The 22,851-nt window shown below is 53.8% G+C and overlaps 1 protein-coding gene across 5 annotated transcripts in view; it reads left to right on the forward strand.

The window, feature by feature from the left end:
- ADCK1 (aarF domain containing kinase 1) overlaps window positions 1-22,851 on the forward strand; it is a 121,274-nt gene that overhangs the window by 65,323 nt on the left and 33,100 nt on the right. For all 5 annotated transcript variants that reach the window (XM_081289933.1, XM_081289935.1, XM_081289936.1 and 2 more), the window contains one exon: window positions 17,084-17,242. In XM_081289933.1, the coding sequence (XP_081146059.1) occupies window positions 17,084-17,242 (159 nt within the window). The remainder of the gene's footprint in view (window positions 1-17,083; window positions 17,243-22,851) is intronic.

Below are 22,851 nucleotides of genomic sequence, written 5' to 3' on the forward strand. Positions count from 1 at the left end.
AAAGAATAAAATTCTGTCATTTGCAGCAACATGGATGGAAATGGAGATCGTTGTGTTAAGTGAAATAAGCCAGGCACAGAAAGACAAGTGCCGTGTGTTCTCACTCAAGTGGAAGCTAAAAAAGCTGATCTCATAGAAGCTGGGCATAGAAGAGTAGGGGCTGGGAAAGGTGTGGGGAGGATGTGAGAGGCAGAGGTTGGTGGGCAGGTTAATGGGTACAAAATTACGGTCAGAAGGAGTAAGTCCTAGTGGTGTTTAGCATGTCCGGTGCCTATAGTTAACAGTAACTTATTATATATTTCAAAAGAGCTGGGACAGGATTTTGAATGATCTCATGCTTAGAGGAGCAATAGATGTTTCCGGTGGGGGATAGACTCATGGCTCTGATTTGAGTAATGGTGTTAGCAGTGCTTGGACCATGAGGGCAGCATTCGGAAGTCAGGCTGGCCTTGCAGGGCCTCAAGAAGTTAGCCCTCTCCCCTGGGAACTTGTGGTTTCCCATGGACTTGGAGGACGCCACGTGTCCTAATGCCTCCCTCAAGGTAGTAGGATTCTGGGGTGTTCTCTGGGGGCAGGAACCTGCTCCATGGTGGGTGAATCCCAGCACCCCCTTTCAGACCCCCTTAGGCCATAGTGGCTGCTCTGAGAGTGACATCTGTTTCTTCCCGGGGGGGGGGGGAGCTGCTTGAAATAACAGACACTTATTCTGTCACGGTTCTGGAGGCTGGAAGTCTGAGGTGAGGGTGCCGACAGAGCCACGCTCCCTCTCAAGGCTCCAGGGGAGGATCTGTCCTGGCCTCTTCCTAACTTCTGGTGACCGCTGGCACTCTTTGGAGCACCTTGGCTTGTAGCCGCATCGTTTGAATCTCAGCCTCTTTTGCCACATGATCTTCTTGATAAGGACACTTGTCATCGGGGTTAGGGCTCACTGACTCCGCTGTGACCACATCTTAACTTGGTAATCACATCTAACGCACAGGCCTTATTTTACATGCTGAGGTTCAGGGTCGACGTGGATTTGAGCTGGGGGTAGAGCTGGGCTTTGGGGCATTCTTCCTGGACTCTTCCTCTCCTCTCCACCTGTCTCTGCAGGCCATCTTCACCCAGTGGGATCCCTCCAGATCTGGCCACTGCTGACTGGCCCTGTCCCCCAGCTTCATTTGGTAGCGTTACAGAGGGGGACTGTGATTGACAGCTGAAGTCAGATGTTGTACTGGGTGACAGGTTCCCCCACCCCCGATTCATGTTTTCCATATGAGGCAGCAGGGACCTGAGAGGTTGAGTAATGTCCACAGTCCTGGCTAAGAAGCAGCAGAACCAGGACTTGAACTCTCATCTCTACCTTCCTGCTGCACAGCTGCTGGCTCTGGTCCTGGAGAGGGCTGGTTTTGGGGGGCATTAAAGTGGGCCATAGGGTTTGGGCCTTGTTGTGGTGAGCTTTAGGAAGTCACCACAGGCCCAGGTCTTCTAAGTACAGTCAGGTCAGTGTGTGTGTGTGTGTGTGTGTGTGTGTGTGTATTCACACAGGCTGATACTGGATGGAGGGAGGGGCCTGTATTGCTCAGCTCTCTATCACTGTGATAAAACACCTGAAGAAAACAACTTAAAGGAGTGATATTCTTCCTTCAACGAGGCCCTGGCTCTGTAAGTTCCCACCACCTCCCAATAAAGCCATCAACTATGAATCCATCATGGACTAATCCACTGATGAGGTCCCACCCTGAAGATCTGATCCCTTCCCAAAGCCCACCTCTGATGATGGATGCAATGGGCACCAAGCCCTCAACACATGAGCCTTTGGGGGAATGTTCCAGATGCAAACCACCCGAGGGCCTGATGCAGTTGTGCTAGGTGCAGGCCGATGAGCCTTGGTGCTGTCTCCCGGAGCTGGGCAGGGCTGGTTGTCTCCTCTCATTGTCTGCCTGCAGCTCAGAGCCTGGGTGTCCCAGGCTGGGCAGTGGGTCAGGAGGCCACAAGCTTGAAGACAGATGCCTTGGCTGCTGCCCCTGTGCCCCTGGGCCTGCCAGAGGACTGCAGGTTCCTTGTCTCTTCCTTGGATGGTGCCCATAGCCTCTGCTCCCTCCCCAGGGGAAGGGGATGGGTGTCCTTCAGGCTGCGTGGGGCTGGGTTGTTGGAGTGGTTTCCGAGGGCCTCTCCCTGTGCCCCTGAGCCAGGTGGTCTGTGTTGGCGAAGTCCCGAGGAGAAGGGATGGTGTGGAGGAGCCTTGGGCCTGGCCTGTCTGAAGGTGGACGTAATTGCCAGGAGTGACCGAGCGCTCACCACCTGGCAGGTGCTTGTCTGAGTCTGGGTTGTCCTGGAAGCAGACTCCAAGACAGATCAAGTGAATTTAGTGGGACACTCGGGGCTGCTGACAGTGGGGAGGTGGCTCAGGGAGGAGGAGGCAGCTGGTGACCTTGTGTCTTGGACCAGCCGTCACTGTGGGCCAAGGAAGCGTGATCCTGCTGGGTAGCTGGGAAATGGTGCCACTCAGCATCTCTCCCCCATGGGCCAAGAGGAAGCAGGGTGTCCATCCACCAGCTTCCAACTGGATCACTGATAGCTGCTCCTGGGGGCAGCTGACTTCTGAGACGACAGTGAAGATACAATACTGGGTGGTGCAGGATGGAAGAAGGGGCCGTGGGGTGCAGGCCGTGTTGTGCAGGCAGACATCTTCTACGTCGTCCTCATGGTTGCCTCACGAGGGGGAAGTACTGTCACTCTATTCCCATTTCACAGAGAGGCAGACAGAGGCCAGAGGGGTCAAGTCACATGCCTAGTGTCATTTGGAGAGTCTGAGGCAGAGCCAGGAACACAAGCAGAACTGATTTCAGAAGCCAAGCTCCTAACCCCTGCATTCGGTGGCTCTCCCCACGCTTGTCATTAAGATTTCATGTCCTGGCAGCTTATGGCTTCTCGCTCATTCCCGACAGGGGGCTGGGCAGGCAGGTGAAGAACTTAGCAGGTTAAAAAACCTGAATTTTTATTGTTCTTCTGTCTCAAACATGCCTTAGGTCAAACGCAAGCTCTCATTTAGTTCGGCAACGGCTCAGTGTTCCTTTTCCCAGTATTTCCAGATGTAGAAACTCAGACTCAGAGACATTGAGTAACTTTTTGAGGATCACACAGCAGGGCGAAGAAGGGACCAGGAACTAAGCTGGAATGTTGTGCAATTCCAGAGACAAACATGCTATCATTCATTACACCAGCTGCCTTAGGAGGTGACTAATGAGGAGAAGCGGGGCCAGGTTCAAGGCCACACTGATGGCCTGTGAGACCCGGTCCACCTTTCAGGGCCACACTTCTTCCTCTGATCTCACACTGGACTGCCATCTTGCCTCCAGCGCCCCGTTGGTCCTGACCCATGTTGCCTCCAGAACCAGTCAGGGGCTGGCTGAAAAGGGCATCAGGAACGGGGAGTGCAGTGGTTAGGCTCACAGCTGTGGGTGAGAGGGGAGCAGCAGGGGGAGGGGGGGTGCGCTCCTGCTCCTTCTCCTGGAAGCGCTGTCCTCTCCTCCTGCTGCCCGGTCACCTCGGCCCACTGGCTCTTACCTGGGACAGCAGCGGAGGAAGGTGTGGCCTCCACATCTCGCTGGTTTATGTTTGCTGTTGAAACAATAATGTTTAATCTGTACAGGGCTAATCAATTTTTCATGCTGCTTATGAATAGGCCAGCTGGGCCTGCTTCTTTATTCATGGCGCTTCAGGACAAGCCCAGTTCCCAGGCTACTTCCTTTGGCAATTTATACCGTGGGGGCCCTGCTTCCAGAAGAGCCCCTCAGTGGCCTTGCCTGTGTGTCCTGGAAGAGTGTGTGTGTGTGTGTGTGTGTGTGTGTGTGTGTGTGTGAGAGTGAGTATCTGCATCCCTAACCAGGGCCAGTAGCCCAACCCCAGGTGGAGAACCTGTGTGTTTTTGCATGTGTGTGTGCATGCAGAGGTTGGTTGCCATGGGCCGTGGGCACAATTGGGGGAGCACAGGGTGGAAGGTGAGAAGTTAAGTCCCAGAAGAGGGTAAGTGACTTCCTTAAGGTCACCCAGCTGCTTGGTGGGGAGTGGGGACCAGCCCTGCCCCCTGTACCATCCCCTGAGGCCTCAGCAATCTTCCCCCAGCAGGCGAAGGGCCAGAGAGTCGCTGGAGGGGACTGTGTGGGCTGCCTGGTTGGCGACCTCACTGCCTCGCTGCCACAGTCCTGCTGTCACTGAGAGCCGGGGTTTAGGCACGTAACATGCTGCTGGTGGCCCGGTGAGAGGGCAGGACAGAGGGCAGCTCTCCCTGGGTTGGGCTGCAGCGTCCAGGTGATCCTGGTGCCCAGCAGGACTGTAGAGGGTGCGCCAGGGCCTTCTGGAGGAGGTGGATGTGAGCAGGACGTGAATGTGGTAAAGAGAGGAGCCGGGAGGCTTGGGAGGGCCTCCGTGGGGTGACCTAGGAGATCACCTCGGAGCGTGTCCTCTCAGGAAGGTGTCTGAAGGGTGAGAAGAGGGAGGACTGTATCTCCCAGGCCTGGGGCGGGGGACAAGTGCTGGGCCTGTGTGGCTTGGGCCCCCATGGGCAGGCCACAGGGTGTGGGACTCTCTGGCTGTTTTCCCTGCTGGGCTTCCTCCCTCACCTGTTCACCATGGGCTCTGCAGGTGCCTGTGGACGTTGTGTCGTGTGGCCTTGGGTTATGTGGGCGGCCAGGCAGCCAGGAGGGGACTCAGGATCTGCTTGTGGGGCATGAACAGCTGTTCAGTGAATATCCAGGAAAAATAAAAGCTTTAATAACTCTCGCATAAATGTCACAGGAGAAATACAGAATGCTGGGGGGATGGGGTAGGGCAGCCTTTCTGAGGAAGCGGTGACTGAGTCTGGAGCCTGGTAGAGGGACGGGAGCGTGGGACAGAGAGAATGGAGAATGCACGGGTCTTGGGGTGGGAAAGGTCTGACCCGGGACAGGAAGGGGGTGCGGTGCAGGGCGGAGGCCGGGAGGGGAGTTGGACATGCTAAGGAGGTCCGAGGTTGGCAGCCATGGACGGGCTCTGCAGAGGGGCGCTGTGCCATCTGCAGTGGCTGGCCGGGGAGGTGGGGGGACATGGGTAGAGCTCATGCAAGACCAGTGGAGTGGCTTCCATTGTCATTCAGGCAAGAGGTGATGGTGGTTGGCCCAGGGCTGGGACTGGGACAGGAGTGGGTGGGTGGATTTTGGAGAGTGAATCAGCGGGACTCAAGGAGGCATTCAGTGGGGGTGCCGAGGGACAGGGAGGTGCCGTGATCGACACCCAGGGTTCTGGCATGCACAGCGGGTCCTCAGCACCACCCACTAACTGAAGGGGACGGTGGGGATGTTGGCAGGTCATCCTGCTGGCAGTTGGGGAAGGGCTCTTCTGCAGTGCTGGGGCTTGCATATTGCCCCTGCCCAGAGTGGAAGGGGGAAGGGTGGTCAGAGAAGGCCAGTGGGTGTGTGCAGGACTGAGCACTGAGAGGCCAAGGGCCTAATGTCCCCAGATTCCAGATGTTAGATTTAAAGAGACAGCAGCGTGCTGGTGGAGCGAGGGCCTTGAGCTGTGTTTCTGGTAGTCAGGTGTGTGGAAGGCCAGGCGATCACTGCGACAGCTGCAGCTCCTGCCAGCCGGCTCCAGAGTCATCGTTTAACAAGTCTCTTTGGGCCCCGCAGCCCTCCCCTTGGGGGCCTGGGAAGGAGGACTGGTGATTCCACGCGAAGCTGCAGAGGAAGTGGACTCCTTGGAAAGGGAGGCCAGGGACATTCAGCCAGGCAGGTTTCAGCCTTTGGCCTGCGACTGGGAAGGAACAGTGTCCTCGCAGCAGCCCAGGAGCAGAGGGAGCAGAAGACCTCGCACCCTGGGGGGGAAATGGACTGGTCCTTGGTGTTGTCACCTGGCGTGATAGACAAGGACCCTGTGAAGTACCCCCTCCTGGTCCCACATTTGGGGGCTCATGTTTGGTCTGTGTTCCCCTCACCCTGTGCCCAGACTGTCCTACACTTGCCCTGGGAAATATGGCCAGAGGCTAAAAATGGACTTCTCCTTAGGGTGCGGGCCCAGGGTCAGGGGTCAGCAGACTGCCTGTAAAGGGCCTGTCTAAGATCCTTATTGCTGCTGTGACAAATGGCTACCGATTTAGTGGCTTAATAAACACATATTTATTATGTTACCGTTCTGCAGGTCGGAAGTCTTCAAGATAAGGTGTTGGCCGGACGGCATCCCTCTGGGGTCCCCAGGGTAGAACCTTTCTGCCGTTTCCAACTTCTAGAGGCCACCTGTTCCTTGGCTCCTGGCCCCTTCCTCCAGTCCCCTCCCGCAGTGTAGCACCTTCAAATCTCCACCCCAGCCTCTCGCCTCTGCTAAGATCTCTGATTCTAGCCCCTGCCTCCCTCTTAGAAGGACCTGTGATTACATTGGCCCAGCTGGGGTGATCCAGGCTGCTTCCCCGTCTCAGCGTCCTTAACTTTATCACACCTGCAAGGTCTCTTTTGCCATGTAAGGGAACGTTCAGAGGAATTGGGGATCCAGACACAGAGTTCTTTGGGCCATTTTCTAACAGGGCCAGTTAGTAGATATTTCAGGTTTTGCAGGTCATATAACGGCCTATCACAACTGCTCCATTCCACCTTGGCGTAAGACCAGCGTGGACCGTGCCTCAGGGGGTGGGAATGCTGTGTCCCAGGGAATCGCTCGATCTGGGTCAGACAGGGTAGCTCATCTGAACTGGTGTTCTAACCACCGCTCTGCTTTGCCGGGGTCACCAGCAGTGTGCGTTCTTGTCTTCCCAGTAGGTCTGTGGCATCTGGGTTTACCTTCCTTTAAAACCCCTGGGCACCGCTGTCATATGCAAAGTGAACCCAGGAGACTTCTTCTGAGTGAAAACGCTCTCAGGGCTTTGGTACTGCGACTCTCTTACCTTGGCTCTGGGGCAGGGAGCATATCTTAGGGTTGTTTGCCGGGGGGCGTTGGCCACTTCTGAAAGCCACAGAAGCCTGTTCTGACAGCAGAGAGAGCTGCCACCGGCAAAGGATGCTGTGCTTCATTTCCTCTGTCCCTCTGGGTTTGGGCGGAGGGACATCTGAAGGTAGCTGGAAGGCCTCTGGGGTTTTGTGGAGAGTGAACCTGCTGGGTTTTGGAATTCACAGCCCCCAGAGAAATGAGCAGGAGCCTTGGTGGCCACATGGTCCCCAGGGGGCAGGGCTGTAGAGGAGGACCCTTCCCAGGCGGGGAGCCAGGTCTGGCTGCATCTGGATTGGAGCTGCTGGCCGTTGGGTTCCTGGCTCCCGCCTTCACTGTTCCTCGCCGCCCCCCCCCCCCCCCCCCCCCCCCCCCCGCTGATTCGTGGCTCCCTCATTCTGTCCCCCTGCCTGGAAGGCTTCCTTCTTCAGCTGGCTCCGACTCCTCAGCTCTCGCCAGGTTCTCAGAGGAGCCTCCCTGCCTGGGTTCAGTCCCTGAATGCGGGTTGCACAGCGCTGGCTCCTATGCAGCACTTGGAGGGACAGCTGTTAGGCTCTTCACCTGTGATTGCTTGATTAATTCCTGTCTGTCCCCCTTCACTTCAAGTCCCAGGAGTGGCTCCAGAGGGTGGTGGCTGTGCCCAGTTTGGACTCACTGTGGAGTCACTGTGGAGTCCCCGGTGCCGAGCACAGGGCCCTGCACGTGTGTCACTCAGCAAATGCTTGTTGGGCGAGTCAATGGATATGGCTTAGCCCGTGTGTTCTCTAGGAAAGGGATGCAGTGACATCTCCTCCAGCCACCCTCAGGAGAGGGGTGAGAGTCCCTCAGAGTGCTGTGAGGAGGTGTGAGGCATGGCCTGGGGCTGGACACCGTCCCTGAGGAGCAGAGGTGTCCGGACGTTCCCAGTACCGCCCATCTCTGATTCAGGGAGCGGAGGGGAGTCCATATGTGGGTGGGCTTGTGCTGGAGGGTGGGGAGCTCAGCTTCCTGCTCCTGGTCTGGGTCCTGATGGGGTGAGAGCCATCAGCCTTCCTGAGCACTCTGAGCCCCAAGGAGGACTCGTTGCCTTGTACTCTGATCATCAGGGGACACCTGCCCAGCCTGGGCCCTGACTGAGGGGTCCCTGGCTTCATGCTCCTCTCTCTAGGATCTCTGGTCTCTTTTTCCCCAGAGATCTCTGTCACAGGCAGGGACATAAACACGTCACCCTGTGAGGCTGTAGGAGTTATTAAGATAGGGAACGTTGAAAGATTAGATTTATGACAGGCAACGGTGGATTATGAAGGATAATTTATCAAATGTCAGTGCCTGCAGCCTACAATTTACAGAAGGTTTGCTTAAGCTGAGATCGGCGTGGACTGCCCCCTCCCCCACCACTAATGAATGACAGTTCTAATGGATGGCTTCCCATGCTGGCCAGCCACACTGGGTGTTTATCTGCTTTTTATTAATCATTATTATCATAACGTTTCCCTAGAATCCCTTCACCCACAGCTGTCATGGAGCCCCGTGCCAAGCAGGCCCCTTTGGTGGCCTTGAAGGAACTGTAGCTGCTTCTGGGAGGGGTTTCAGCTACCCTGGGTCAGCGGGAAGGCCCGAGGCCCTCTCTCCATGTGGAGGACAGGGAGAATCTAACCTTAGCTCCATTCCCCTGTTAGAAATGAAAAGCACCAAGTATCTGTCCGGTGTGTCGAATGCAATGCTGAGCACACCCAGAAGTCTCTAGCCAAGGTGCGGGGGGGGGGGGATGGAGCAGATATGAATGGAGTTGAGGGGGCAGTTGTGGTCACTGTTCTTAAGGAGGAGCCATGAGCCTCCAGCAGGTATCCCGGAGGCTCCTCTGAGGAGGCAGCAGTAGAGCTGGGGTTTAAAGGACGGGTCGGGGGAGGGGAGCCTTCCAGGCAGAGGGGACAGAACCTGCAAAGGCCCTGCTGTGGGTGGGTTGGGAGAGAGTGCCCTGGTGGCTGAAAGGGGCCCTGTGGTTGGGACAGAGGAAGGACATGGGCAGGAGAGGTAGGCAGGGCTAGACCCCATGGGTCATGTCGAGGATCTTGGCGCTGGTGAAGTAGTTTAGGCAGACAGAAGTGACACTATCCGCTTATGTTTGGAAGGTTTCTGAAGCTGCCTGGGGAGATGGCTGGGGGGACAGGAGTGCAGGTGGTGGGCCAGCTAGGAGGCCACTGTCGTCTCATGGCAGATGGGATGGTGTTTGCTCTTACTGACGGAGCAGGACTGAGGCTGGCATCGCCTGCTCTGCCCAGTGCCGTTTATCACACCCCTCCGCCCTCTTCACTGGTGGCATCGGATGAGGCACCCACGGCTCTTGCTGTGGTTATTGGGGGTCTGGAATGAGTGCTCTTCTAGACCCCCTGTATGTGTGGTTTATGAAGCAATCCTTAGAGGTTAATATTAAAATGACCATTTTATAGATGAGGAAACTGAGGTACCAAGGGCTTAGGTGACTTGCCTAAGCGGGTGCCCCTCGGAGCCAGGCCTGACTGGAGCTTGCCTCGGGTCTGCATGCTTCGCTGCCTGCAGGCCTGGCAGCTGAGTGGCTGCTGTGCACGTCCAGGGAGCAGCTCATAGGCCTCCTGGGGTGTGCTTGCTCCCGGCTTCTCTTCCAGTCAGCTGCTGGTCACCATCTTGTGGGTGGACAGAAGCTTGGTCTGACCTGTGATGCCCTTGGCAGAGCGCTGTGCCGGCCTCTTTCCAGGAACTGGGGAACATTCTCATAATTTCTGGGGTGGGCTCAGGTTCTGCCACTGGCCTTTCACTTCTTCCCAACTCAGCTGTTGCCGTGGCTGATGGTTCTGCAGAACTGACTGTGTGATCCCCAGCACCCCAGAAAGAACACACGCTCCGTGGAAGCCAGGGTCTCCGTGTCCTCAAGCTGTTATTATTTTTATTATAATAAATTGCTCTGAGTGGGAAGCTGAGGCGGGGGCATTCCCACCTTGAGGCAGGGCAGCTGTGAAGCGGAGGGGAAGAGCTTTGTTCTCTGATTGCCAGTGTCTGTGTGGGCACCGTGAGGTCCCCTCTTCGGACCTAGTGCATGTTATTTTTAGGGTTGGGTGAAGCAGCAGTGGGCAGGGGACCTCTGTCCAGCAGGCGCTGCTAAAGTGCCAGAGTGTTCTTCTGCAAGGCTGAGGTGTGTGCCCTGGTGAGGTCTCATGGCCAGAGGCTCAGTGTTGTTGGCTGGCATACCAAACATGGTTTCTGCCGCACAGCAGGCCTGTGGCAGGTAGGTATTTGTTGACTGATTGGCTTAGGCTAAGGAATGGCAGATGGGTTTCATTTCATGAATTAACTCTGGTCCACTGGTAGTGGCTGCCTGGGGCACTTTGAGAGGACTGTGAAGCATCACCTGCGTTCTGCAGGAGTGGATGCGGTGATGGATCAGTGATGTCTGGCATGGGTGTGCCTGGGATGTGTGACTTTGCTATTGCTGTGTAACAAATTACCCTCATATTTAGTGGCTGGAGACAACAGACATTTGTTATCTTGTAGTTTTGTGGGTCAGGAATTTGGGAGTGGTGCATTGATGGTTCTGGCTCAGTGTGTTAGGATTCTCTGGAGAGACAGAACCAATAGGATAGTTGCAGATACACAAGAGAGAGAAGTTTTTAGAGGAATTGGCTCCTGGGGTCACGGAGGATGAGAGCTCCCATGACGGGCATCTATCTGCAGGCTGGTGACCCTGGGGTTTCCCGGAGCAGGTCTCAGCTCATGTCTAAGACCTCAGAGCCGGGGAAGCTGGCTATGATCGAAAATTCGAGAACCCTGGGGCCTGCTGGGGTTGTCCGGGAGTCTCAAGGCTAGAGAGCCTGGAGTTCTGACGTCCAGGGGACAGGAGGGGAGTGTCCTGATTCCAGGAGGGAGGGAGAGGGGAGGGGAGAATCCTTTTCTATATCTGGGCCCCCAGCCAAGTGGGTGGTGCCCTCCCCGCAGACCGGGCACCGCTTCCTCTCAGCCCCCCACTGCAGGCCCAGCTCCTCTGGTCACACCCTCACAGGCCCACCCAGAGGGACACACCCTCACAGGTCCACCCAGAGGAAGGCTCTTCCCATTCTCTAGCATTCCTTAATCCAGTCAGGTTGACTCTTAACACTGACCACCGCACCCATGGTCCAGGAGGCTGAGTCAAGGTGTTGGCCAGGGCCAGTCGTACGGGGGCCTATCTGGGGATAGAGGGTTGGTGGCTCACCATAGGTGAAAAGCCTTGGTGTTTCACCAAACCGAGAGACCTCTCCGCAGGCCACTTGAGTGTCCCCATGACACAGCAACTTGTTTCTTCCAGAGTGGAAAACAGAGTGGGTGGGGAGGAGGACACGGTGGTGCCTTTTATAAACTGGTCTTGGAGGTCATACGCTGTTCCTTCCTCCATGTGCTGGTTGTTATGGGTGGGTCATTAACTCCAGTTCAATCCAGTTCTCAAAGGGAAGAGTATTTATAAACTTGCCATCCAATTATCAAGAACATAAGCAACAATAAATATTGGCGAGGATGTGGGGAAAAACGTCCACTCATACATTGCTGGTGGGACTGCAAATTGGTGCAGCCACTCTGGAAAGCAGTATGGAAATGCCTCAGAAAACTTGGAATGGAACCACCATTTGACCCAGTTACCCCACTGCTCAGTTTTTACCCAAAGGACTTAGAATCAGCATACTACGCTGATGCAGCTCCATCAATGTTTATAGTAGCTCAACTCACAATAGCGAAACTATGGAACCAACCTAGATGCTCTTCAAGAGATGAATGGATAGAGAAAATGTGGTGTATATACACAATGGAATATTACTCAGCCCATAAAGAAGAATGAAATGATGTCACTTGCTGGCAAATGGATGGAACTGGAGAATATCATGCTAAATGAAATAAGCCAATCCCCCAAAACCAAAGGCTGATTATAAGCAAAGGCTAAATCTGATATGCATATGCTAATTCACAAGAAGTGGGGGTGCTAGGGAAGAATAGAGGTACTTTGGATTAGACAGGGGAGTGAAGGGAGGGGAGAAGGTATGGAGATAGGAAGGGTGATAATAATGTCCAATTCATTCTACTATCCTATGTGCATATATAATTACACGACCTGTGTAACTCTGCATTCTGTACAACCAGAAGGATGAGAAATTATACCCCATTTATGTGTGATGTGTCAAAATGCATTCTACTGTCATGTATAATTATTTAGAACAAAATTTAAAAAAGTAAAAACTTGCTATCATATATTACAACCACCAGGGGGAGTGGGAGTGCCTGTGCCCCTGTTCACCTTCACTGTCTGGTGTCATCTTAGGAATGACCCTGAAGGGGGTGGGTTACAGACCAGCCGTGTTTAAGGGTGGGACCAGGGACAGCAATCGCAGCAAAAGGGCCATGAGCTGGGTGCATGACTGTGGGATGGAGGGTTCCTCGGGTGGGTAATTGGTACCCAGGGGAGGGGATGAGAGGTGGTGGTAGGTTTGCTGTCCAAGGCAGGCATGGGCATTTCGCAGGGTGCTCTTTGGCTGGAGCCATTCTGAGGGCCTCAGATTGGGGATGAGGATGTGGCACGGGGAGAGCAGTGGGCGGGGTTTGCTGGGCCATTCCATTAGCGCAGAAGGAGGCTTGTCTTTCCCCATTGAGCTCCCATGGAAGGGATGACACCCAGCCAGACCTGGGGTGGGCCAGCTCCAGACTTTGAGAGCCAAGTGCTTTTTGCCGCTGATGCCATGGTAACCTGCCCCGAGCTGGTCTGCCTCAGGTGCCCTGGGCGGTCTCCCCAGCTCTTAGGTGGGAACTGCCTGGCCTTGGAACCAGGCCGGCACCTGTCTGTCTGAAGGCAGGTCTGTCTTCTCTAGAACTGTGCAGTTCAGGGTTTGGGAGATGCATTATCAATAGGATGGTGACATTTCTGAAGCCAAAATAGGTCTGATGTGATGAGAATGGGGACAGCAGGATGGGATATTTGAAACTGGGCCTTCTTGGAAAGTGCAGGGGACCCTCCCTGCATGACTGATGAGCTGGTGGCCATGAGGGGGTCCAAGGCTGAGACACTGCAAGCATAAGTCCCCAAGCAGTCATAGTGTGACTTCAAGGAATCTCCTCTTCTTGCACCTTCTTTTGGGTCTCATGAGTACCCTGACCCGTGCTTAGCTGCTCAGTAGTGTGGCAGTTTGGAAACGTTGTCCAGTAACCTGGCTTTGTGGAAGCCATGGCTGATTTTGCAGAGAATCTCTCACCTGGCCCTATGACTTGGGAATAATGTCACTTGTTCTTTAGATTCAGGGACCCCAGCGGAAGGCAGAATACTGAAGAACTAAGGGACCATGGTCTGCCAAGATCCCAGGGGTGAACACATTTCGTCTTGCCCCCCTGATGTTTTTCTCCTCATAAAAAGACTTTCCCCTTACACACACACACACACACACACACACACACACACACACACCAAATCCTAAACCCCCCAACCCTACAAATCTAGAGAAACTTTTTTTTTCCTGATAATTTTTTTCTTTTCCAGACAAGAGCATTGATATATTTGAATCCTGGGCCGACAGTAATTAAAAAGCACATAACTAGTCATTTTAAAACGCAGTTGTTTTCCTTAATTGATTTTTGCCTCCAGACCCAGAGAGAGCAAAAGGAACGGGGATTGGGGGGCCAGCAGAAAGCCTTAGGAAGGGAGTCAAGTTTCTGTGAGTGACTGGAGGCGGCCGAGGGCCCTGCTTGAATCTAATTGCTGCAAATGCTGCCGTTCGTGCCTGCTAATGGTTTTCTGGTGAAAGGGCTGAGGACGAGGCAAATCCTGATTGGAGGGGGGTGGCATTTGTTTCAGCTGCAGGGTGGTGGAGGGGGGTGTAATTCTGCTTTTGGGACAGGGTCTATTTTTCCTTACTATCTATCAGCATAAAGTACTTCCACTGAACACTTGGAATCAAGGTTCCATTTAGAGATACTTTATTCATATTTAATTACAGGCTGCAGCACCGATCTTTAATTACCTTTTTTATAAGCCAGCTAAGAACATCCACTAGCCATCAATTATTGTGTGTGTGCTTGCGTGAGCACAGGGGGGTGTGGGCCTGGGACTTGTATCCAGCCAGAAAGGAAAGGGGTGGCTGTGAGGGTCACCGGGAGGATGAGGGGTGGGCGATCTGCCTGAGGTCTCCTGGGCCCAGAGTTGGGTGCATCCTATTTCCCACGCCTCTCTTCACTTCCACGGCTAAAATGGGAAGCTGGGCAAATCCCGACAGCTTTACAGTGCTGAGTTGGCAGCGGGGCTTGCACGGTATCTTGGGGTCCCCTTGATCAGGAAATTGTGGAAGGCCCCTTTCTGTCCCTGGTTTGTCTCCACCTGGAGATTAGGATCTGCTTGTCTCAGCCCTTTCCTTCTTTTGCTTCCCTGTGGGGTGCTCTTGGCAGCTGCTGTAGTCACACAGCCCCAGGGATGCCATGTCACTCTTTGGTTGCAATGACTCTGCAATGTCCCTGCAATGACACCAGATTGAAGACTGGCTGTCCTTCTCAGACAGTAAACAGGTGTTTCTTGAGCAGGCCAAAGCTTGGGGTGGCCATCCCAGGTCTCTTTGCTGCAGGAAGATTGGGCCATTCTAGCTGCCTTGGTAGGGGAGTGGGGTGGTGGGAGAGGGTGAGGGTCAGAGGTCAGAGGTCACATTCTGCCTCAGAAATCCTCTCCTTGGTGTTCCTCCAGAGGGGACCAGAGGTACTGGTGTTGCTCTCGTTGTGTAAGGTCTGGCAGCATCGCTGATAAAAAGGCATCCTACCTTCCCTTCTATTCCTGGGTCCCTGTCCCAGTAAGAGGTGGGGAAGGGATGGAACTGGTACTTGTTGAATCCCTTGGGGGAGCCAGCCCTCCCCTCCCCCGCTGCCCCCATGCCTTTCTCTCTATTTGTCCTAGCTGGGTTCTAAGAACACAATGCTTTAGCCAGATTCCTTTCAGTTATGTGTGACACAAAACTCAAACTGACTTAGCAAAATTTCAAAAATTATCAGGTAGGTACTCAGGCATGGTGCGATCAAGGGGCTCCAACACTGTAGCCAAGATTTATTCCTTTACCTCTTGTCTTTACTTCCTTTATTGTTGCTGCTGTGTTATCCTTATCATGCCAGGTTTATAATTTTCTGTTCAAATTCGATAGAAAGAATTTCTTCTCTCATAGTTAAAATAAAATGCAGAAAAATTGAGTCTCGTTGGACCAGTTGGGTCACATGTCCATCTCTGAACCAATCAGGGTGGCCAGGGGCACTCAGGGTTCTGATCACCAGGCCCAGGGTTTTACCCTCACGGGGATCCACCTAGGTAATCCCCACATATGATGTGTGCTTTCACTGTTTTGGAAATAGTGAAAAATTACCCATTTGTGGTGTTTGGATTAGTAGGAACAGGGAGGTCTAAAGGAGGCCAGTCCTCCAGTGGAGAGAATAGTGAATTTAGTCATCTAAAAGCATCTGCTTGACATTGACGAGCTGCAGCCCGGTTTTTTATTTTTTATTTTTTTAATATTTATTTTTTAGTTCTCAGCGGACACAACATCTTTGTTGGTATGTGGTGCTGAGGATCGAACCCGGGCCGCATGCATGCCAGGCGAGTGCGCTACCGCTTGAGCCACATCCCCAGCCCTGCAGCCCGGTTTTAGGTGCAAGGAATTAGCAGTGAACAGAAGAGACAAAACTCCCAGCTCACTTGGAGCTGAGGTCCTCTTGTGTTTCGGGGGAAGATGGTCCTGGTGTTCTCCCGTCCTGAGCCAGGGGCAGGATCAAGGGTCCTTGTGCTGTCACACCCAGGGGGACTGGGGTGGGTACATGGAAGATTCGTGCCCTTGAGGAGTCTGGAACTTGTAAGGGAGGAGAAAGAAGAGCGTGTTGTTGGGGTTGCAGGGAGAACTAGGCTCTGGGAGGGGGAGAAACAAAGATCCCCCGAGGAAGAAGCCAATCCCATATCTTCTCCTGGACCAAGACACACAGGTGCCTCCCAAGTCGCCTGGGCCTTTGGCCTCTGTGGAGCGGCTGTAAATGGAATGAAGTCCATTGGGAGGTGAAGGGTTGGGGACGGGGCAGGAGGGAGGATTGGCAGAGGGTGATGCAGCCTAGCAAACCAAATGGGCGGTGGCTGTGGGTCATGTGACTTCTGAAAACCCAGGAGAGGTGAGGGTCAGCACTGAGGATAGGACAGAGTGACTTCTGCAGAAGAGGGGACAAAGGAAAGAAGGGGTCGGGGGCAGAGGCCTCAGTGCATAGGAGCCTGGGAGGTGGGGGCAGGAGAGAGGCATGTGAATACTTCCAGGCAGGAATGCGTATGTGCAAATACCTGGCCACCTGGGAATCAGTGGGCTCTGCAGAGGCTTAAAGAAATGGAGAGGGTTCGAATTTCAACCTCAGCAGTCTTGAAAAAGGTGTTTGGGGCCTCCTTTCCACATCTGGACCATGTAGTTGTGACCACTCCAGCCAGAAAGAAACTCCCCTCCAGGAAAATTGGTGTGGCATTTTTTTAAGAGAGAAGGAAGGAGGGAGGAGGGAGGAGGGAGAAGATGGAAAGAGTAAGGAGCGTGTTTTCCACTTCAGAGAGAGAAACAGGCCAGGGAGGACAGGGGCTCTGCCCACAGCTTTCTTTGAGTGGGCTTCTTGTGACTCCGGCTGGCATCCCTGGGATCTCTGCCAGGGCGGCTGGGCCTGGAGTGGCCTTGGGAACCCATGCCTGGGCAGCTGCTCAGGCAGGAGCGAGAGGTGGCTGCGGGTTGGCGGCCTCCCACCCGGGGCTCTCGAGCTCTCCTGGTGGGTGGGGTGGGGTCATCTTTCATCCAACCCTGTCTGGGTCTGCTGTGGGCCCCAGGCCTGTGAACTTTTAATTTGGGTGTGTGAGAACCCCAGAGGCCACCAGGGTGGATGATGAACATTCCAGACAGCCCTACTGGGTCTTTGAGGGAGGTGGCTGGGGCCGGGGCGCCTGTGTGAGGATGGGCCCTGCAGGGGTGTCTTCTGTCCACTCCCTCCATGTGCCTGGTGTGATGCTTCACCGTAGCACAGGGCACGGCCAAGACCTGATAAAACAGGAAGTCGGCTGTGGGACCTCAGGCAGCTCTGTTCCTGTCTTACGGAATTGTGCACCATCCTCTCAACTACCCTGTCCTCTCTCCACTCCTGCCAGATCCAAGATTTGTTCCTGAGCTTCGATGACACCCCACTGGGAGCAGCATCCCTGGCCCAGGTCCACAAGGCAGTGCTGCGTGATGGGCGGACAGTGGCTGTGAAGGTCCAGCATCCTAAGGTCCAGGCTCAGAGCTCGAAGGACATTCTTCTGATGGAGGTGGGTGCCCCTCTTCTTCCTTTGTCCTTTGTCCAAGTAGCCTTGGTGGCACTAGCTCAGGGTGTGTAACCCTTTGACCAGCAGAGGGGGAGAGGAGAGCTGAGACCACAGTGGTGTCATGATAACTCGTGACCCTGCCTGATGGCCGGGATGGTCAGTTCTTGATTTGCCTCTGGGAATCCTCTGGATTGGTTTCAGAACATACTGGGCAGCTACTTTGGCCAAGAGGGACCTTCAGGGGATGCAGTGGGAATGAGATGAGCCTCAGGCGATTTCCTTGGAGGTAGTAAAAGTTACACCAGATTTTTAAAATTAGAAGGGAGCATGCAGTCCTCCTAGGAATATAAAAATGATGTGCCGGCCATGTGGAAATATTTATGCAGATGGCATGTTTGCTTATCTCACATTGGTTTTGAATGAACAAAGCTACCTGCCTGAAAATGGCTCTGGGAAAAGCCCTAGAGGCCCTGGTATGCTTCTGGATTTTTCTAGCTCTGTGCTTACACCAATGGGGAGAGGAGGGTGAGCCGCCATGGTTGGAGTCGCAGCACCCCCACAGGGAGCCAGCAGTCCATTCAGCCTGCCAGCAGGTCCCTCCTCTGACTTTCCTCTGTTTCCTTTGTTCCCACTCCTTACTCTGGACTCTTCTTCTTTGAACTCACTTTACACTGAACACATACAGGGAAGGCTCTTCTTGCATTATGTCCTAAGAGGTGCTGGGAACATGAGAGTGAGTGAGTCTGTCCTCTTCTTTGGTGGGGGCTCCCTGTTTATGCAGGAGATAGGTGTGTAAACAAACATCCCCAGTGTGGGGGCCTGAGGGCTGTCAAAGGGGTGTTTGCAGGGTGTCTGGATGGATGGAGGTGTCGAGAGGCTTCACTAAGGAGATGACATCTAAGTGGACCTCAGCAGGGCAGAGGAAGGACAGCCCAGCATGTGTGAAGGCACTGTGCTTGGAGAACTTCAGCTAGTTCAGATGGTGTGAGCAGGAGTGGTTGGAGATGAGGCTGGGAAGGTAGGCGTGATGGATGGTGGCCTGTGTTCCAGGCTGAGAGCACTCTACCTGGTCAATGCTCACCACGTATTTGTGGGACTGAGCAGTTCTGATTTTCTCCTGTAGTGTGTGGGGAACCTTTTAAGAATTTTAATCAGAGGACTGTCATGATCAGATATGCATTAAAAATAAAAATCCGTTGGCATTCTGGGGACTGTATTGAGAGGCAGAAAGATTATAGCCAGGAGACTAATTGAGGGGCTGCTGCATTGGTCTGAGAGAGAGAGAACACAAGGCAGTGTTGTGGGGGCGGGAGGGAGATGAGCTCAGGTGGTGAAATCATCCAGACCTTGTGACCAGCTTTACCTGGGGAGGGAGCAAGGACTGGTGTGGATGGGAGGAAGGAGACGGAAATATCTCTCAGCTTTCTAGCTTAAGTGGTTAAGTTTGGGTGCCTTTAACCACGTGTCTCAGCCAGGGTCTAGTCCAGGAGAAAGAAATTTCTTTAGGTGTTTCAAACAGAAAAGTGAGGGGTGGGATTGCTGAGACCCCCAGTAGGATGGTGAGGCACTCACAAAGAGCAGGAAGTCATTGCTACTCTCAAGGTTGAAGGGGCAAAGAGAAGAGGTGTTTTCTGGAGGCCAGGAGCTGGGGAAACCTGGTGGGATCCAGGATTGGAGTGTTATCCCCAGCCAGGTCTAGGGCCTGGGAGTTGGAGCCACAGTATCCCACCAGTGTTGTCCTTTAAGCACGTTGGCAAGGGCATCCAGGAAGATGGTTTCCTAGGAGAGTCAGGAGGTATCAGTGGATCTCAGCAAAGTGAAAGGGGCAGCTGAGGGGGCGAGATGCTGCTGTGGGTGGCTTGGGATGGGGCTGCTCCTCTTGCTCTGGAGTTCAGGTTGGAATATGGGTGCAGGATTTGGGAGGAAGGAGGCTTATGCTGGCATCCGTCTGGGGCTACCCAGAGGATCTCACACTTAGGGGGTGGCGAGGAAAGAGAAGTGAGGAGCATGTCATTGGGGAAGTGGAACCAGGAGAGTGAAGGGTCTGCGGAGGTGTAGTCAGCGAGGTCCCAGGAGAACCAGGATTGAGTAGAGCTGCCCCATCTGATGAGAGAACCTTCGAGAAGAGGGCGCCCTATCAGGTATCTCATGCCGCACAAGGAGCCATCTCAAGACACGGCTGCTGTGTTTTAGTCGGCTTTCTGGCTGCTGTGACCCAAACGCCTGACAAGCTCAAAGTAGGGGAGGAAAAGTTTATTTGGATCTCATGGTTTCAGAGGTTCAGTCTGTAGATGGCTGATTCCATTGCTCTTGTCCCCAGGTGAGGCAGAGCATCATGGCAGGAGAGTGTGGCTGAGGGAAGCCACCCGCATCAAGGTGATCAAGAAGCACAGAGGGAGACTTCACTCTCCCGATACAAAATATATACCCTAAGTCACGCCCCCATTCCCACCCGGAGCCATGCCCCCATGCCCACCTCCCCCAGCCACGCCCCCATTCCCACCTCCCCAGCCACGCCCCCATTCCCACCTCCCCAGCCACGCCCCCATCCCCACCTCCCCAGCCACGCCCCCATCCCCACCTCCCCAGCCACGCCCCCATCCCCACCTCCCAGCCACGCCCCCATCCCCACCTCCCCAGCCACGCCCCCATCCCCACCTCCCCAGCCACGGCCCCATCCCCACCTCCCCAGCCACACCCGCCCACTTCAGTCAATCCCATCAGGGGCTAAGTCACTATGAGGCTAAGGCTATAACCCCAGCGTTTCTCTTCTAAACTTTCTTGCATTGTCTCCCACATGAGCTAAACCATAATACTCACAAAGGACAAAATAGAAACCCCAAAGTCAGTCCCCCCACCCTCACCATGACCTACTTCTTCCAGCATCCTCTACCTGCCTGCAGGTACTACCTACTTAATCCCTATCTGGGGATTAATGCACTGATTAGGTTAAAACTCTCAAAATCCAGTTGCTTCACCTCTAAACTTTCTTGCATTGTCTCACACCTAATACTGAAACCCTAACAGGCTGAACATGGCGGTCCTGAGGTTGGCTGTGACCCTGAAGTTTGGCCAGGGCTTGTTGGAGGAAGCCGTCTGTTTCGTGCAGCCCTTGTTGGACTCGGAGATCCACCCGAAGGTGGCTTCCTCCCAGGCTGGCAAGATGGGGGTGGCTGTGGTCTGAGGCTCAGTCAGGGCTGAGGCTAGGGCCTCCTTCCTCACCATATGGGCCTCTGCATGGCTATTTGGGCTCCTCATGGTGTGGTGGCGGGATTCTGAGAGTAAGTGTCCCCAGAGAAGAAGTTCTGTGACATAACCTAGGAAATAACGTGGAGGTTCTAGAAGCACACTAGAGTGGGAGTGTTGTTGCAGCCATTTTGTAAATAGAATTTGCCAGAATTGCTCACTGTTGTCAAGTGGGAGATCAAACCAGTGAGGCACTGAAAAGGGTATTTTGGATTTGGCTTTTTTTCCCTATTTTTTTCTGTCTTTTTTTTTTTTTTTTTTTGTGGTGCTGGGAAATGAATCCAGGGGGGTACTCTACCACTGAGCTGTATCTTCAGCCTTTAAGTTTTTTTTTTTTTTTTCATTTTAAGAAAGGCTCTCCCTAAGTTGCCAAGGCTGGCCTCAAACTTGTGATCCTCCTTCCTCAGCCTCCCCAGTTGCTGGGATTAGAGACGTGGACCACCATACCTGGCTGGATTGGCAGTTTATTGTTGTTAGGAAGAGCAGCTCCGATGACAAGAGTCCGGTGAAAGAGAAGTGAGACCCAGCGACGGAGAGACACTTAGTGCAGCACGTTCTTCTCCCGCTCAGCCAAGAAGGATGGGGAGGGTCAGAGCAGAGCCCGGGTGTTAAGTGCCAGGGACAGGTGAGCAGGCTTGCAGTGGATGGAACAGGAGGGATTGCAGATTCGGCAGAGAGAAGTAGTTGCTAGATTAAGTCCAGGAGGAGATTCAGGAGGTTGGGCACCAGGATCCCAGAGGAAACGTTCGCCTCTGATGGGCCTTTGTTCTGAGATGGGAGGAAGGCAGCAAGACCAGGCGCAGAGGAGTGTGGGGCGGAGGAGGAGGGGAGAGAGTGGGCAGCAGAGAGCGTACCAGCCTGATAGCCTCTATTTTTTCTCTGAAGTAGGAGGCAAGACCATCTGCTAAGAAGAGAGGGTAGGAGGTGGCACTGGGGGCTCGTGGGGGTGAAGGTTTGGAATAGCTGCTGTGCGCATTGCAAAGGGAGCCACGGGTGAGGAACCAGGGTTGCCGAGTGATGCTGGGCGCAGACCTAGAAACCTGATATTTTTGAGAATCCTTTGGGAGCTGTGGAATCGCCATAGCTGGGAGTGAACCGGGGGGTCATGAAGGATCCTTGAGTTCCCTGAACACTCTTGAGCCAGGCAGGAATCTGCCTCTGCCCAGCAATGCATCAGGGCCCCTGGGCTGGGGCGATGGCAGTCACTTTTCTCTGCTCATGACCTGGCTGGCTGCTTAAGTCATGAGGGCTCTAAGTCAGCCACAACAATAGCAGGTTTGGCATCTTCCTCCCTGAGATAAATGTGAGATGCTTTTCCTGGGCAGTGTGACCTGGCAATCTGTGTGCAGAGCCGAGTAGCCACTGTGCTTGGCCGTGGTGAGAGTAGTGCTGGGATCAGAGGGTAGACTGCAAACCCTACCTTGTGGCCGCAGGAGAGCCGCTGGGAAGGAGGCCTGAGGCCACTGCTCCATAGACCAGCAGTGGCACCAGATGGCACTGCCTTGTCTCTGGGCTTGGTCTCTGATGAAGAAAGTCCTGCCTGGGTCATCCTTCCTGACTATAAAACCAGAAGGGTCCAATTAGAAAACTCATTTGTTTGAAATTTGTGATAAATATTGTTTGTTTATTTTTCCTGAGTTCAGATGTACAGGTATGGAGAAGAATGATTTCTAGGGGACACGAGGGCCACCTTAGCCACCATAATCTTAGAGACGGGGGGCGGGGGGGGGGAGACAAGGATACTTTCCTGTGTAGCCTCCTGCACTTTCTTTCATGCCAATACCAGGTATTCTGTGCTTTCATGCTTTTTGTTCACCCTGGTCCCTCTCCCCCACAACCCTGGATGGCTCCCTACCTGGTTTTTGAGAGGAAGGTCATCTGGTGAAAGTAATTCACACTAAAGAGAAGGTGACTGATAGGCTTTCCCTCTGCGTACTTGCTTTTTTGGGAAGTTGAGCTTGTAAATCCAAACATATTATCCGCTATAAAGATAAGAGGAATACTTTCGGAGAGTGAGGAGGTTGGGACTGCTGGTTGTATTAGTTAGGATGCTTTTGGTTACAAAAATGAGAAAGTCCAAGAAAAAATAGTATAGATGCTAATAGCCCATATTATCTCCCTGGAGAAGATGTCTGGAAGTTGGACCAGCTGTCCCAAGGGTGACTAACCCAGCACCTCACTGTGATTTGTAAGGACCTAGCTTCTTGCCATCTTCAACTCTGCCCTCTTAGCTTCCTGGCCTCATCCTCTTAAACTAATGCTTACGACAACTGCACCGTTCCTGGTGACATCCAGATGCCAGAGAGAGAGAGAGAGAGAGAGAGAGAGAGAGAGAGAGAGAGAGTGTGTGTGTGTGTGTGTGTGTG

The sequence above is a fragment of the Spermophilus citellus genome (genome assembly GCF_964194105.1).
Source record: "Spermophilus citellus genome assembly, chromosome: 4".
Classification (NCBI taxonomy): Eukaryota; Metazoa; Chordata; class Mammalia; order Rodentia; family Sciuridae; genus Spermophilus; species Spermophilus citellus.